This window comes from Vombatus ursinus, unplaced genomic scaffold, assembly GCF_900497805.2.
Source record: "Vombatus ursinus unplaced genomic scaffold, bare-nosed wombat genome assembly UNPS02014798.1, whole genome shotgun sequence".
NCBI classification, from domain to species: domain Eukaryota; kingdom Metazoa; phylum Chordata; class Mammalia; order Diprotodontia; family Vombatidae; genus Vombatus; species Vombatus ursinus.
Window position 1 is genome coordinate 45,737,622 of NW_020954576.1, and position 16,968 is coordinate 45,754,589.

Below are 16,968 nucleotides of genomic sequence, written 5' to 3' on the forward strand. Positions count from 1 at the left end.
TCTCTCTCTCTCTCTCTCTCTCTCTCTCTCTCTCTCTCTCTCTCTCTCTCTCTCTCTCTCTCTCTCAACATCTGGAAAAGTTCAGAAGTGTTTGTCTGAGTTGAAGAAGGCCCCTTGGGGGAAGGGGTTCAAAGTATGACATCACTGCAGCGTGGCCCAGCTTCCTTTATAGAAAGAGAAAATTGAGCCAAAAGAGATTCCCGGGAACCAGGAAGGTCCTGGGGTGGAGGGGGGGGGGGGGGGGGAGAGTGCAGAAGGGCTGCCTTTTCAAATTCATACTTTCTAGGTTAGATTGGTCAGACTTCTGTAGAGAAAGAAGGGACTGAGGAGTGGGGCAGAGGCTTGCTAACCATTTACCACCTGCCTCCCAATCTGGAAGCAGTGGTTTCCTTTTTTATGTACTTCCTGACCTTGACCCCAGCCCCACAAAGGATGACAGAAAAGCAGCCAGATTCCAAGGGCTTCAGTTCCAACCTGGACCCCTTGCCACCAACTCTCCAAGGGGCAAAGTTCGTAGCATCGATCCCATTGACTCTTATTCCAAGGAAGTGGAGCATTAACAGCATCATTCAACAGGCAAGACCCATAGCTTTTCACTGACCTAAGTCCTTCCCATCATATGCCTCAGTTTTTTCACCGATAAAATTAGGCTATTTCTTCCCAAAATTAATTCAAAGCTGTTGTGAGGATAAATTTTAAAGGGGTTAAAGCTTTTATTTTTCAAAGTAAAAAACAGACAAGATATACCAACTAAATGAAAGTAGGTGTTTTTAATTGTACTTTTTTTTTCCTTTTGAGAATGGGTTTACCTATCTTGGTCAGGCAGGAAGTGCATTGGCCTGATCCCAGTGACTTGCTGTGTTTCTCACCTGAGCCACTGACCCCTCCTCAGGCAGCCTGCTGGCCCTCTGCCCCTTGGAGCTCACTATATTGGTACCATACCTAGTGTGGACACTAGATTGACTCTAGCACACTGTAGCTCAGAACTCCTGAGTTCAAGTAATCCACCAGCCTCAGCCTCCCCTCATAGCAGGGATTATGGGTATCACAAATGGCCCTTTTGGGATTTCTTTTAATATTTCAAAACAGCTGTGATTCCAGCAGTATGGGCCATCCCTCAACATGTAATTACAGGATCCTGGATCTGCTACGTACTTCATGTTGTGACCAGGGGCAAGTCACTTCATTTGTCTGGGCCTCAGTTTCCTCATCTGTAAAATGAGGGAGTTGACCTGGCCTTTCCAGTTCTGAATTCTGTGATCCCATATGGGGATCTGTGCTTTATTAGATGGTATTCATGAGTTGCTCCGATTCAAACACATAACACACACCACCAAAAGGTGATGAGTCTCAATGAACAAAACTAAACTGTTTTTCTAGATAACAGATGACATGCAGCCCATTGCTTAGCCCATACCTGAAGCCTTTCTGGCTTGAGAGGACCCAGCTGAACTCATCCTCTGTTAGCATAGCTTCTAAGAATCCAGGGTCTCCTCCATGCCCAAGAGGGGGCAAGAGAGGGAAATTTCGGAGGAGGATTTGCTGTAATATTAGGAAATATTATTTCCATCCTAATAATTATTATTATCTAATCAATAGGTTACAGTATCTATGACAGTCAGTTAATAACAGAGTCACCCAGGCTCTGATACGACATTGTGAGAAATGTGTCCAAGATGGGAGCAGTATAGTCACAGGAGGTAGTCTCTGTTCTCTGGGTTTTGTATTCAAATCCTTCATTGTCTAGGAATAAGATTTCTGGCTGGTAATATCAGCAAGTCCATTTTGGGGAAAAATGGGGGCAAGGGCTGTAGAAGGAGGCTGTCACAGTGTGGAGAGAGCAGGACCTGGCCAAGGTAAGGTAAGAATTTCAGGGATAGGGAAATCACTTTGCTGTTGTGGACTGCAATTTCTTCATCTGTAAAATAAGGGGGTTGAACTATATCTCTAACATCCCACCCGGCTCTAACATGCTATGATTTTTTTATTTCTGCAGAGGCAGAATGGGAGATTTCTCTCAGCTGAGCCTGGGCAGTTGGGTTGGGGCAGGGAAAGAGAGACTCCCTCCAGCTCTGGTTTTATCATCTGTAAACAAAGATGTCATCCTTTCTTTCTAGGCAGGTGTTATAAAGCTTAATTCTAGCCTTTGAATTACTCTGAGATCCATGGTGAGATGGGCCCAGCAAGTGCTCTGTGCTGGCTGGCTAGGACAGCACAGAGAGTCAGGCTCAGGGGGGTAATCTGGGACTCTGGGGTTCCCCTTTTGCCTTGAGTCCTTCTTCAGGTTTCTCTACTGTTGGCCTCTAAGGTCGTGAGAGCTCCTCGACACCATACTTTCCTCATCCTCGTTACCTGGGCTAGGGAGACAGAATATCTTTAGAAAATAACTAAGGCCCGGAAAAGTTATTAGATCGGCTCCCTCTGTGCTTCCTGGCTCATGGGGGTAAGAGGTGGGAATCTTTAGGGCTGTGTGCCCTGAAGGGAAAGAGAATGGATTTAGAGTCCAAAAAAAGGAAAGATCAGAAAATGAGGGCTGGTGAGGGGAGAGATAGATAAAGAGCTAAGGATTATGGAAACTGTATATAATGTATGAGCCCAGAGATCAGATTAATTCATTTCAGTTCATCAAACCTTAATTAAGTATCTGCTATGTGCGAGGCACTTAACTAGGCACTGGAGATACAAAGACAAAAAGGGGGAAGATTCTTTGATCTCAGGGAGCCCATATTCTGCTGGGGAAATAGAAAACAGATAAGGAAATACAAGTTAATTTAAGAAGGAAAAAAACTTGGGGTGGGGTAGGATCAGGGAAAAGCTCCAAGGAGCTGGTAACAGTAGCTTCCTTAGAAAAAAAAAAAAAGATGCAGATTGGCCCCAAATAAGAGGTGTGAGAAGAAACCTTTCCCTTCCCCCACCAACTCCTTTGCAGAGGTGGGAGGCTATAGTGTGGAACATCACATATGTTTTCAGATTTTTTCAATATATTTATCAGCTTTGCTGATTTTTTTCCTCTCCTTGATCTTTTTCTTTTTAAAAATAGCCCTTTTTATATTATGTTTTCTAGGAGAGAGAGGAAGGGATGCAGGGGAAAATTTTGGTGATATAAAAACAAAAGATCAATAAAAAATATTTAAAGAAAAAAATGCAGATTCTGAGGGGTTGAGATTCACCAACTTGGGCGTTTTTCTTAGCGGAGAATTTTGGTGAGATGTCCTCTCAGGTATCCTGGGAGCACAGGCTGTGGATTCAGAGGATTTGCATATAAATCCTGCCTCTGACACTCACTACCTGTGTGACCTGGGCTTCAGTTTCCTTGTCTGTAAAATGAAAGGATAGGACTGGATGTTTCAGCTCTAGATCTCCTATGAGCTAATAGCCTAGCATCCTTTCACTTACAACTTTCTGCGATTTTTTGGAGTAAGATGGCAGAGTCAGACTCATTAGAAACAGTCTGGGGAGAAGTTGAGTGGAGATGATTACTTGCTGACTAGTGCATGGAGGTTAGGGCATAAGTGGAGGGATTCTGCTGGGCCACAGAAGGCTAGATCAACTTCCTCGAAGTATAGAGATTCTAACTTCTGATTGTTCCCAAAGCCCGAGGAGGAGCAGCAGCTGAAAATATTAACCATCAAGAAAAGACCGTGCGGCCAGAGAATGACTTAAGTCTTACCACTTCTCCATGGAAAGGAACAACTAAAGAAACCCCTAGGAATACCACCGCCAGTCCAAGCCCCAGCCGTGGCCCCAGCTCCAGCCCCAGTCCCAGTTTCACTTCCCCGAAGAGCAGCACAGCTACAGGGAGTACACAGTCAACCACACCTAACCCAGGTAAGGACATCTGACCTGCTGGCAACCCCTCAAATGCTTGTGCAAATTCCTTAGAAGAGAGCTACCCCCTTCGCTCCTCTGTACCATTCCAGGCTAAATGGAGTCATCTAGACCAGTTAGAGAGAACTGCACTCTCTCCATGCTGGTTTGGGAATTATAGCCCCTTATATCAGGGGTATCAAACACTGGCCTTGACCGAATGTACCCACAACATTCCTGAGGTACCCAAAACCAGATCAACTAATAAAACATTTATTAAGTATCTACTGTGTGCCAGGCACTGTGCGCCAGGCACTGTGGATACAAAAAGAGACAAAGGCAGTCCTGACCTCAAGGAGCTTACACTCTAATGGGTTAAAATGTAATTAGGAAATATTTAACAAAATTGATAAAAAATATAGTAAGGGGAGGGATGGAAGCATTTATATGGCACATAGTTTAGTACATTACAAATATTGTTTCATTTGTATTATGATCCTCACAACAACCCTGTAAGTAGGTACTGTTATTTTACAGGGCGAATAATGGGTAAGTGCCTATTTTACAGTTGAGGAGACTGAGGCAAACAGGTTAAGTGACTTGTCCAAGGTCACACAGCTGATGTCTGAGGCTGAATCTGATTTCAGGTCTTCCTGACTCCAGGCCCAACACTATCCACTGCACTACCTAGTTGCTTCAATAAAACATAGATAAATATTAATATATGGGTTTTCTGAGTTCATGGGAGTCCTTTAGGGATCCTTAGGTATGGTTTAGTAGGCCCTGTTTCTATTTTGGTTTGATATCATTGCCTTAGATCACGTAGACAGTAGGGATTTAGGATGTCCCAAAGTGAATCATTAATCTGGGCTATCCCTGAACACTCCCGGAGACCAGGAGGAGAACCAATAAGTCAAGTACAAATGACCTCTTATCCCAAACTGTACTCAGTTTAGTTTTGCAGTGGGGATCTGACCTGGACCAGTTTGAATACACATGGTCATCCTTGGTCCAGGGGCCTTGGGCTTGGTGCCTTAAAGTGACCTTGGTGGTCAGCAGTCTGATTTAGGTTGAAAATCCCAAGAGTATTCCAAGAAATGCTTTAAATTGTACCTAAAAGTACTGAGATGGATTTGGGGCCAGTATAGCCCCTAAAAAAGAAGAGTTGAGGACAGGGAGGGAATAATTGTCACTAGATGTCACTACTTATGCTCCCTGCCCTTTTGGTCAGCATTATATTTGAGGATTATAATCAGAGTTTTTCTGCGTGTGTGTGTGTGTGTGTGTGTGTGTGTGTGTGTGTGTGTGTGTGTGTGTCCATATGTCTTAATACATGCAAGAAACCTCAGAGCCTGAAACTCGGAATCGCACATCTACCTCTGGAGTCAGCCTAACCTCTGGAGCTGTGAACACCTCTGCCCAAAATGAGATCCTTCCAGTCACCACGGTGCCCACCAACCTGACAATAGCCAATTCATCTTCTCCAGAGGAGACAGTGATGACCAGCGTGTCTGAGACCACATCAAGTCCACTCACCAATGGTACCAACCCTACAACCATTTCTACAGAACCATTGCTGACTAGTGTGGTCCCAGTTATAATTGAGGTAGGTGAAATCAATCAATCAATCAATAATCAATCCGGCCATCAATCAACAAGCATTTATTAATTGTTTACTATGTGCCAGGCGCTGAAGTAATCCCTATGGATACAAAGACAAAAGTAAAGCAGGAAGCACTCTCAAAAAGCTTACATTTTAATTGGGAAAACATGTACATAATATTGGGTGTCCGAGAGTCTTAGTGCAGCTTTGAGCTATTTATTAAATTTAACTAATTAATTTAAAAGCTATTATTAGCTATTAAAGGTTAAAGTTGCACTAAGACTTTTGGGACATGCTATATATATATATATATATATATATATATATAAAATGAATACAAAGTTATTTGTGGAGGAGCTCACTAGCACCTGAATGGGGGTGGGGATGGGGTAGAAACAGGAAAGGCTTCATGAAGAAGGTGGCATTTGAGCTGAATCTTGAAGGAAATGAGGATTTCCCAGAGGTGGAGGAGAGGAAGGAGTGAATTCTAGGTATGCAATTAATGATAATGAGTACTTTCTGTGTGCCAGGTGTTGTGTGAGGTGCTGGGAATACAAAGACAAAAACCAATCAGTCCCTACCTTCAAAGACAAGTGGGCCAGAGCCAGATAGTAAAGGGCTAAACTAGAAGAACCCCCTTAATGTTTGATCCTAGAGGTAAGAGGGATCCATTGAAGATTCTTGACAGGCATGGTCAGACCTATGCTTTATTCCCAATTACATTTTTTAAAATTTATTTTATCAACAATCACTTCCATATGCTTTTGAGGTTAAAATTTTCCTCCCCCTTCCTTCCCACCACCCTCCCCAAGATGGCACACAATCTGATATAGGCTATACATATACATTCCTATTAAACATATTTTCACATTAGTGATGTTGTAAGTAAGAATTAGAACCAATAGGAGGAACCACCAGAAAGAGGAAACAAAACTCAACAGAAGAGGAAAAAAATAGCAAATAGTATGCTTCGATCTGCATTCAAATTCCATAGTTCTTTCTTTGGATGTGGATGGCATTTTCCATCATGAGGCCTTTGGAGATGTCTTAGATCCTTGTATTGCTGGGAGGGGTTAAGTTTATCAATATTAGTCATCACACAACGTGGCTGTCACTATGTACAACATTCTCCTGGTTCTGCTCATTTCACTCAGCATCAGACCATACAAGTCTTTCCAGGTTTTTTCTGAAATCAGCCTCTTCATCATTTCTTATAGCACAGTAGTATAGACCTATGCTTTAGAAACATCGTTTTTGGCATTTGGGTTTTTGAAGGTGAGAGATTATATATAGAGAGACTAATTCAGAAGCTACAGGTCCAGAAAGATGTGATAGCCTGAACTAGCTTTGGTTGTAGAGTGAAAGTAGAAAAGGAAAAGATATGGTGGAAGTAGAATTAAGAAAAACTTGACACCTGATTGGATATTGCGAGGGGGGAGGGTCAGGGAGAGTGAAGACTGAATGTGGATTTAGGATTTATTTAGTGCCTACTGTGTGCCAGGCACTGTGCTAAGTGCTGGGGAAATGATGACAAAACTGAGACCATCTCTGCTCTTGTTCTTTTGGGTAGCCAGGGCAGGAGTGGGAGAGATGTTAGGAAATACAAGAAAGAAAGAGTCGCTAGGAGAGAGAACAGGAATATACACACAGCATGGTTCTGACCCAGTCCGTTTAGAAGTCAGTATCTCCAGATATGAACAGCGTTGTGTTAGAGCCTTGAGGATCAGGCTCTATTTCTGAACAACGGAACCCAGAATTGCCTTGCTTGGAGAAGAGACAAAAACACCCTTTTTAGAGTTCCATTTGGCCCAGTTAGTATGATGGACCTTAGGCATTATGTAGTTCAAATCCTTTATCTTTCAGATGAAGCAACTGAGAAGAAGTTTTTTCCCCAAGGTGACCCTTACAGTTAGTGGCAGAAGTGGAATTTTAACCATGATCCTTTGGCTACAAGTCCATCCTTCTTCAGCTATAAGCTACGCTATGCAGTATCATGACTGCTCCCGTTGGTTGTCCAGAGGACCAAGGGGCTCAGTGGAAAATATCCCCAGTGAACCTGACCACCTCCTTTTCACTTTCATAGATCTCAAAGCCATCATGGGAGCTTTTGCCCTCATGCCCCTGTCAGGCTGGGCTGTAGCTCTTTGCTGACGTACATGGGCAGACTTGAGGCTCAGGGTTAAGTGACTTGCCTCATCACACAGCAGAACAAATTATAAAACCCACTCTCCCAACCCCCTTTGCCATGAACTCTAAGCTTCTTCCAGCTATAAGGTTCTGCTATTTCTGCTTTGGGAAGTCAATGGAAGCCCTGTGAGAAGTTTCCTGAGGCTAATTTACAGGTCCACAAACTGCCCAGAACCAGTGGTATTCTTTCTGGTCTAGGCCAAGTTGTGGTAGAGCCAGATGATAATGGGAACAAGGCTGATTTGGGGGGATAAGCTCAGTTTGATCTCCAGCTTCAGAGTCTGTGGCTATCAATAAGAAGGGGATAAGTCTTGAAAGGTTAAGAAGCTTTGCATGGTGGGAGATAATTTAATAAATGCTTGTTGATTGGTTGGTTGATTGATTGAGAACTAGAATAGGAATCCAAGACATCGTTGAAGGAAGGTATGGTAGCTTTCCATCCCTCTTGGTTGTGGGATGGGATCATCAGGGGCTCCACTCTGCAAAGATACCACTTGGCTAAAGATGGCAATTGTTTGCCATATAGTTCCTTGCTTTCAGGCCTAGACCAGTAGAGCTACCCTTGGTTAATCTGATGGGGATGGGGACAGGGGACAGTGGAGTAGAGAGTAACAGATAATCAAAGTTTATGGATAATAATTCAAAAATAAATTTTAATTTAAAGATTCACTTCTATCAAACTTCTGAAGAGGAAGAGACATCACCAGGAACCAAATTGGGCAAAGGAGGAGGGCGGCGTTAAAGATGGATGGATGCGGGGGAGGAGCGAGAGGTCATGGGCATACTGACTTATTTTGTGGGGGTTTTGCTCCCTAGAAACACATCAGATGCTTAAAAATCAAGCAAGTACAAGCATCGAAGGGCATCTGCTTGGAGTTGAACGAGACCTACAGTTGTGTAAGTCGAACCCTTTCCCAGTCTTCCCTCAATCCTCCACCATTTAGACCCTTTGCTGCCATGACCGTTCTCAAGGCAGAAGGTTACAATGGAAGCTTAGGCACTGGAAAACGGATCAGACTGGTCTGTCTGGGATTCCACAGTGGTTTCAGAGGCTTTGGGCTTAGGCTGTGTAGGGTTGCCATCTGGTGGGAAGACAACAGCAAACACAATTTCCACTTTGATTCATTTGTTATAATTCCTTCCATACTCGACCAGTTCACCTCCCTAAAACCTCAAAGGTACCTTTCCATCCAGAAAAACAGTTAATGATCAGAGAATTTAGGGAGGCAACAACTCTCACAAAAAGGATACATGGATTGGAAATCAAGGGATCTGGCTTCTAGTCCCAGCCAGGTCCAGCTTCTAGGTAGTTAAGCCACTGATTTGCTGGCTGGTTCCATTAACCAGTTAACTGGTTAAAATAAGATCCTAGATATGGCCAACCCATTGGGAAAGGCCAATGTATTATACACCAAGGTTAGCTATCATTAGTTTTCCCAAGGCCCTGTGATAACATCACATTTCAGTTGTGTTGAAAGATTTACAAAGTACTTTTCCTAACACTAACCCTTGGAGTTAGGTAGGTAGTAAACATATTGCCATGCTTATTTAGCTGAGAAAATTGAGAAAAGAGAGGTTTAAGTGGTTTGTCCCTACGCTACTTAATTCTCAGAGCCGAGAGTAGACCTTGAGTCTTCCCACTCCAGAGCCAGCAGCCTTCCAGATGCTCCATATTGCCCCTCTCACACCAGATTTCCTTAATGGTAGTTATCAATCAGTTATTCAGTCAGCAATCACACATTAAATGCCTTCTATGTGCCAAGTTCCCTGCCTAAAGTAAAACAGTCTCTGATCTCAAGGACCTTCCATGGAAAGGGAAGTGGGAAAGAATGACCACGTGTACGTAGGGGCCATTTGGGTAGATACGCCTCTGGAATCTCACAGCTTGGCTGGTTTCCTCTGGCCTATTCTCCCACCATATCTGTCCAGGCCTCAGGAGAGGATGTTTATTCCAGGCATGCGGAAGATCATTGTGCTTTTGTTTAAGATCCACCTGCCCTGAGAGCCCAAATCTTAATTGTTGCTGGACTCTCTGGGTTGAGAAGCCAAGTGCTACTGCTCCCTCAGATGGGGGCCTAAAGGACAGCAATAGAACAATTTAGTGTGGCCAGCAGAGCTTTCGGCCATTTGGGGTGCTCACTGTTGTGTTAAGGTCTAGGGAGTACACCAAAAGCAAACAAAAAACCCCATACAAAATGTTTATTTACCCTGAAGAGAAGACAACAGTTGGATACAGAGTTGTCTCTGCCTTCCAAGAGCTCACAGTCCAGCAGAGGGAGAGATAAGACAGGTATTTACGCAGTTAACTGGAACTCGTGAGTTATAGTGATTAGAAGTTAAACATGAGAAACCTGGCCTTCCATCCTCTGCCACTGATGCTTCATTGTGCCTAGGGAGGTGACCTTGAACTAGAAAGTGAAGCTTCTGGAGGCACAAGCCAAGCTGGGAAGATTCCAAGATCAGGTTGGAAGACCCTGGGCCACAGGTCTTTTTCCAAGGACCATCCTAGAGGCTCAGCTCTCCAAAGGTAGCCTCCTTCTTGTGATTTCTGACCACGGCAATTCATAAGATGATAGACTGAGAGCTGAAAGCCATCTAATTCAGCCCCTTCAACTAGGAAGATGCTGTGTGTTCTGTATTGGCACTCCCTCGTGTCAGAGGGAGTTCCATTTCTGGAACTAAAAGGGCTTTCCAGAAGAATCAGATGAGCCAGTCAATGCTGAAAACAATATTTTTTTTTTCTCTCGGATACTCTCTGTTTCAAAGTAAATCAACACCATTCCTACAGTTCACAGACTTTGAGAGAAGCCTGGTGGTGGGGAGGGGTGGTATTGAGAGGTCTAATGATTTGACCAGGGTCACACCTCCAGAATAAGTCACAGGCTTGAATCCAGAGCCTTATAGATAGGGGTGTGTGCTGCTAAATGTTAAATAACTGGCTTTCTAAAAATATATCCATAACATCTTTTAAATCTACTTTATTATTTTCTCCAGTATTTCTTAAAAGATAATCAACAAAACAATAAATCATGCCGTGATTTATAACATTTGTGGATTTCTGAGATGTAAACACTCACTGAAAACTGAACAATTGGGAGCTGGTCGGAGCTGGTTCCAGCACACCCCTTCATTGAGATCTGAAGGCAGCTTTTTCTCCTCTATGCCAAGCTGGATCTCTATTGAAAACAGTAGGCTCTTTTATTTTATATGTTTAAGGAAAGGCTAAATTGGAAACACCTAGAAGAGTAGTGGGGAGGGGGTGGAAAGTAACAACAAAGGAAGAGCACTGGGGTATTCCAACCACCCTTTCAGACCGGGGCTGGGATTGATACCCACAAAGCAAGACTGAGGAAAGATCACAGATTCAGAGCTGGAAGTGATCCCCAAAATTATCTAATCCAACCCCTCCATTTTTAGAAGGAAACTGAGGCTGAGAAATGAAATTTTTGCCATGTATAACACAGGTAATAAGTGTCAGAGGAAGGATTTATACCCAAGTCATGCCAGAGACCCTTTGTCCACTCTGCCTCTAAACAGAGAATGGATGCAATAGAAAATGTCTCCAGGGAGCCTTAGGTACAATCGTCTCTGGGAGACTGCAGGAGGAAGAAGTCCATTATGGTCTTGCTAAGAGACTCAGGCCCCAGGACCTTGGCTATGGCACGTGGTCACATCAAGAAGTCTTTCTGAGACACCTAGAGCTGGGGGCCCCTTGGGCAGCTCCTGGGGTCAGGGCAGCTTCCTTGGAGCAGAGCAGATCTCTAGGGAAGGGAAGGGAAAGTCCCACCCAGATGAATTTGAATGGTTTTCCACCTCCGTGGTCACTGGCACCAATCAGTTAGGGGCTTTACAGAAGGGTCAGAACAAAAGGGGAACACAGATAGGAGAAAGTGGTCATGGCCATTGGCAGTTTATTGGACAGAGGAAGAATTGGCCTAAAAATAGAAGAGGTTTCTCTAAGCTGCAACACTGTACCAGTGAAAAGATTGATCTTAGGAAGAAGGATGAGAAACATGCATAAGAGGGTACCAAGAATGATAAAAAAAAATCAGATGAGAGAGACAGTACTTAAGACTGGTTGTGCTGGAGCCAGCTGTAATCGATCAGGAGAGCCAGTTGTTAAATACTCAGTAGAAGCATTTTCATCTTGGAAAGAAACACTATAAATCAGGGCTTGGATTATTGTTTTGTTTGTTGTCTAGACTTGTCTAGACATAGGAAAGTGCTGGATGTCAATAATGTAGATTAACCTTAAGCACGTTGTGTGTACATCCCTCCCCACCCCCACCCCCACAGCCAGCTGTTACATTTACCAGCCAGAAAGCCAGTTGTTATATTTACTAGCTCACCAATGGGGGGGGGGTCACAAAGCAATTAGAGAGGACTTAGTAGAGGAGACGGTATTTAAATCAGGCCTTCATTTCTATGTGACAGACACAAATTTAGCATCTATGTGTTGAGCACTGAGCTGCATCCTGGGAGTGCAAAGATAAATGTCACATGGCTATGATCAGTCTGAGATAGGGAAGAAGAGGGATAAGGACAAGAACCCCAATAATTCAGAACCAGTATTCCATGTATAACCTTAAGCAAGTTACTTAGTCTCATTGGGTCTCAAAAATGTTTTTGGCTTTGAATTTTATTTTTTTTTAATTAAAATCTTATTTTCTTTTCATCCCACCTCCATTCCCTTGTATTAAAAAAAAAAGACAAACTTCCCTACACGGGCAAAGTCCAAAAAATATGTCTAGGAGGCACGTTGGAGAAAGCACTGGACCAGGAGACCCGAGTTCAAATTCTACCTCAGATGCTTCTGAGCTGTGTGATCTTCTTAGACAAAGCACTTAATCTTTTTCTGCCTTGCTTTCCTCACCTGTAAAATGAACATAATAATACCACCTACCTCCCCGTGTTGTTTTGAGTAGGACGACAAGCATTTATTATATTTTTAATATGTGTCAGGCATTGTGCAAAGTGCTAGAAATACAAGCAGAAAGAAAGACAGTGGATACCCTCAAGAAGCTTATGTTCTAATGGAGGAAGACAGCACATAAAAGGAATCTAGATTTTTTTCAGAACATAGCTGATATAAATACATATTTTGCATGACTGTATATCTATATATGTTGTTTAATCATTTGCAGTCATGTCTGACTCTTTGTGAACCTTTTTTGGGATTTTCTTGGCAGAGATATTAGAGTAGTTTGCCATTTCCTTCTCCAGATTATTTTACAGATTAGGAAACTAAGGCAAACAGGGTTAAGTGACATATCAGGATCACCCAGCTAGTAAGTGTTTGAGGCCAGATTTGAACTCAGGTCTTTCTGACTCTAGGCCTGGTGCTTTATTCAGTGTACCACCTAGTTGCCCTATTACATTATGTATGTATGTATGTATGTATCTATGTATATGTATGTGTATATGTACACACACACATATATAATGGGTATCATATTTCTTGCCTTCTTAATAGGTGAGGGGCATGGTGGAGGGAGGGAGAGAATATAGAGTTAAAAATAAAAATAAAGTTTAAATTAAAAATAAAAAGGAATCTAGAAAAGAACTTGGCACATGACCATATCGTAGGGGGAGATAAATATGTGTTATGAGGATAAAATGAGATAATATTTGTAAAGCATCTCACAAGCCATAAAGCATTATGTAAATGCTAGCTATATTTTGTGATCTGCACTCTGAACTCATCACCTCCCTCACAGGAAGCCTGACCTTTAAAATTAGTTGGTTGGATTAGATGACTTCTGATATCCCTTGCTATCTAATTCCTTGATTTTGTGATCCTGGATGTTGTGATAGAAGGGAGAATGAGGTAAATATAAAGAATGAGGAGACATTTAAAGAGAAGAGATAAATGTCAGGGAAGGCTTCCTGGAGGTGGTGACATCTGACTTGAGTTTTGAAGAAAACGAGAGATGTCAGCAGCAAATGGAAGGCAGAGGAAAGAACACATTTTTCAGATGTGGGAAATGGCTCAAGGGCAGTCTCCGAGGTGAGAAGATGAGATGGAGCCGGTCCAGTTTGTCTGAAATGTACCTGAAAGGGGAAAGGGAAGGGGCTAGGCTGGGTTAGCATGCAGGTTGGCCCCAGATCATGCAGAAGTTGAATCAATCTGGCCCTGCACAAAGGCTAGATTCGAGAGAGGACAGACTGAATTCAAGAAGAAAGGTTAGGAAATTATTACAATAATCTGGATGGGTAGGGGTGAGGGCCTGGACTATAATGACTTCAGTGGGAATGGAGAGGAGGGGGCCAGCCCCACCCCTCTATGGAAACCACTCTCTCTAAGGTTAACAATGATCTCTCGACTGGTAATTGTAATGGTCTTTCCTTCTTGACATCTCCTCAGCTTTTGAAGCTATTAACATCCTTCCTCCTCCTCCTCCTGTCTTCTCCCTTAGCATCCATGACACTCTGTACAGTCTTCTTTTGTTTTCTTTGGGAGGGGAGAGTTTTGCTAGGCAATGAATGGGGTTAAGTGACTTGCCCAGGGTCATACAGCTAGTAAGTGTCAAGTGTCTGAGGCCAGATTTGAACTCGAGTCCTCCTGACTCCAGGGCTAGTGCTCTATCCATTATGCCACCTAGCTGCCCCACTGTACGGTTTTCTGATTGTCTCTTCTGGTTCCCCTGCTACCTGTCTGACCATCTCATCCTCAGAATCATAGTGTGTTTCCTGCCTCACCCCTTCCTACCTGTGGAAGTCCACTAAGGCTGTGTCCTAGAGGACACTCTTCTGTCTCCTGTGGAAAGCCTTTCCTGAATTCCTTACCTGCTAGTTCTCTATGTCTTCCTCCTCAAATAATACAGGGTGTCCCAAAAGTCTTAGTGCAGTTTCAACCTCATTAAAGCTTCGCTTTGAATTTTGTTTCAAGTTGATTTTATCTCCATTTTACAGATGAGGAAACTGAGGGGTTAAGTGACTTGCCCAGGGTTACACAGCTAGTAAATATCTGAGGCTAGATTTGATCTCAGGTCTTTCCTGACTCCAGGCCTGGTGCTCTATCCACTGCACTCCCTGGCTGAATTTCTTTACATCACAGAGGCTTAAAGTGGGACGGTAGGCAGACTTTTTTTTTTTAATTTGAGCTCCAAACTGCACTAAGACTTTTGGGACACCCTGTATATTATATTAATTTATTTGTGTAAACGTATTCTTTGGTAGAATGAAAGTTCCTTGAAGGCTAGGACTGGTTTCCATCTTGTTTTTGTATGTCCAGGACCTAGCACAGTGCCTTCTACATTGGAGGAGCTCTGTGTATTTGTTGAATTGAATTGAAGGGTAGGTTGATATTATATTGTAAAGGACTTTGAATGCCAGTTTGAGAAACTGGAAGTATTATTTAGTAATGAGGAAATATTAGTGATCTGGAGCAGGGGAGTAGCATGATCAGAACTAGGCATTAGGAAGATTGCCATGATTAAATTTTATTTATTTTCAAATGAATATGCTTCTCTTTCCTACCTCCCAAGCCCTCCATTGAGAAAGCAAGAAAAATAAAACTCCTGTTGCAAACATGTATAGTCAAGCAAAATGGATTCTCTCATTGGCCACGTCCCCCCAAAATATGTCTCGATATGCTCTGTGAGCCCATCACCCCCCCAATCAGGAGGAGAGCAGCAGAGAATCCCCTCTGGCATTGGGATTGATCATTGTGTTGATTAGAGTTCCTAAGTGTTTCAACGTTGTTTGTCTGGGTGGTCTTGTTACTATATAAATTATTCTAGGAAGATTATTTGAGCAGTGCTGTAAGACATGGATTGGAGAGCAGGGAAATTAGCTGTTGCAAAAGTCTAGGTGAGAAATAATGAAAACCTGAACCAGGGTGCTTGTTGGCTGAATGACTCCTGCCGGCGTTTCTTCCAGGGTGAGGTTTCCCTAGAGGTCATTGGACATATGCCTGGTGACTTGTGTGGGGAACCTATGCTTTTGTGCATTTTTCAGGAGGGGAGGCACCCAGCAGTAGCTTAAACCACGCAGACATCTACCTACCCTTCCCTCCTTAAGCCTCTGGAATGTAAAGGAATTCAGCCGGGGGTGCTGTGGATAGAGCACCAGGCCTAGAGTCAGGAAGACGTGAGTTCAAATCTAGCCTTAGACATTTATTAGCTGTGTATGATCCTGAGCAAGTCACTTAACCCCTGTTTGCATCAGTTTCCTCATCTGTAAAATGGGGATAATAATTGCACCTACCTACCTCCCAGGATTGCTGTGATGCTTAAACGAGATAATATTTGTCAAGTGCTTAGTGCAGTGACTGGCACGTAAGTAAATACTATATGGATGTTAGCTGCTGCTGTTGTTATTGTGTCTAGAGCTGAATTAGGAGTCAGGTGTCTTCCTGTATGACTTTTGTCACGTCACCAACCTCTCGAGATTTAGTTTTTAGCTTTAAGTTGTGGAAGAACTGACTGGTCTTGGAGAAACTTTCCTAGAGATCTTTAGGAATAGGGGAATGAGGAGGAGAGAAGAGGCCTGCTTCTTGCATTGGGCCATCCAGAATGTGTTAAACAAGTGGTGTGGGGTATAGAGTGTAGAAGATAGAGGCAGGAGACCTGAGTTCACATCCCAGCTCTGCCCATTGTGACCGGTGTCACTTAGAGCAAGTCATCTGGGGGGCAGCAGTTTGTTTACCCGAAGTTGAGGTGGAGGGTGGTTGGACCAGGTCCCCTCTAAAGGCTTCCTTCAGGCTCTACATTTCTGAGCCCATTCTGCCCAGTGGCAAACCCTCTTGCAGGTTCTTCCCAGGATGCTTTATAGAAGTTGGCAAGCCTTCCTCTTCTGGCATAATCCACCACTAGGTTGTTTTCCCTCAGCCTCCCCTGACACCCAATCAAAAGGAGAAAACACAGGCTGTGGCCGACCTTGACCTTGCTGTGTGCAGTAGCCAAGGCCTCTGCTGTTATGCAAAAGCAGTAGGAAAATACCCAGGCTCCAATTCCCAGCAGGGAGGAGCCCTCGGTGCCCAGCCCCCACCCCCTCTCACTCTGTTCGTGGAGGAGGAGGAGCAGCGGCGGCAGCCGGGAAGCTTTCTCCTCCACCCCAGCTCCATCCCAACAGGAAAGTAGCCAGAGCTCCTTTGGCATTTCCTCCTCCCCCAACCGGACAGAGGAGAGAGCCCCCGTTTGGGTTCCTTTCCTGTGCAGGGGAGGCAAGGAGCTCGTTCTGGACACAGGCTTCGCTTAAATCAACCCCAGGAGGTGGAGGGAAAGGGGACGTGGCTGTCTGCAGCTGCTGCCACCACCAAAACGACTCTGCCTTGTGATTACGTATCTGTTAAGGGTGGATAGGTAGAAAGATAGATAGGCAGATGGATAGATAAATAGATACAAGGCTGGATGGATACATACATGGAT

At 43.7% G+C, this 16,968-nt stretch overlaps 1 protein-coding gene across 1 annotated transcript in view; it reads left to right on the forward strand.

Annotated features, from left to right (window-relative positions):
- CD34 (CD34 molecule) overlaps positions 1–16,968 on the forward strand; it is a 34,685-nt gene that overhangs the window by 10,457 nt on the left and 7,260 nt on the right. Inside the window, exons 2-4 of the mRNA XM_027871708.1 lie at positions 3,595–3,828; positions 5,148–5,413; positions 8,414–8,494. Coding sequence (XP_027727509.1) covers positions 3,595–3,828; positions 5,148–5,413; positions 8,414–8,494 — 581 coding nt within the window. The remainder of the gene's footprint in view (positions 1–3,594; positions 3,829–5,147; positions 5,414–8,413; positions 8,495–16,968) is intronic.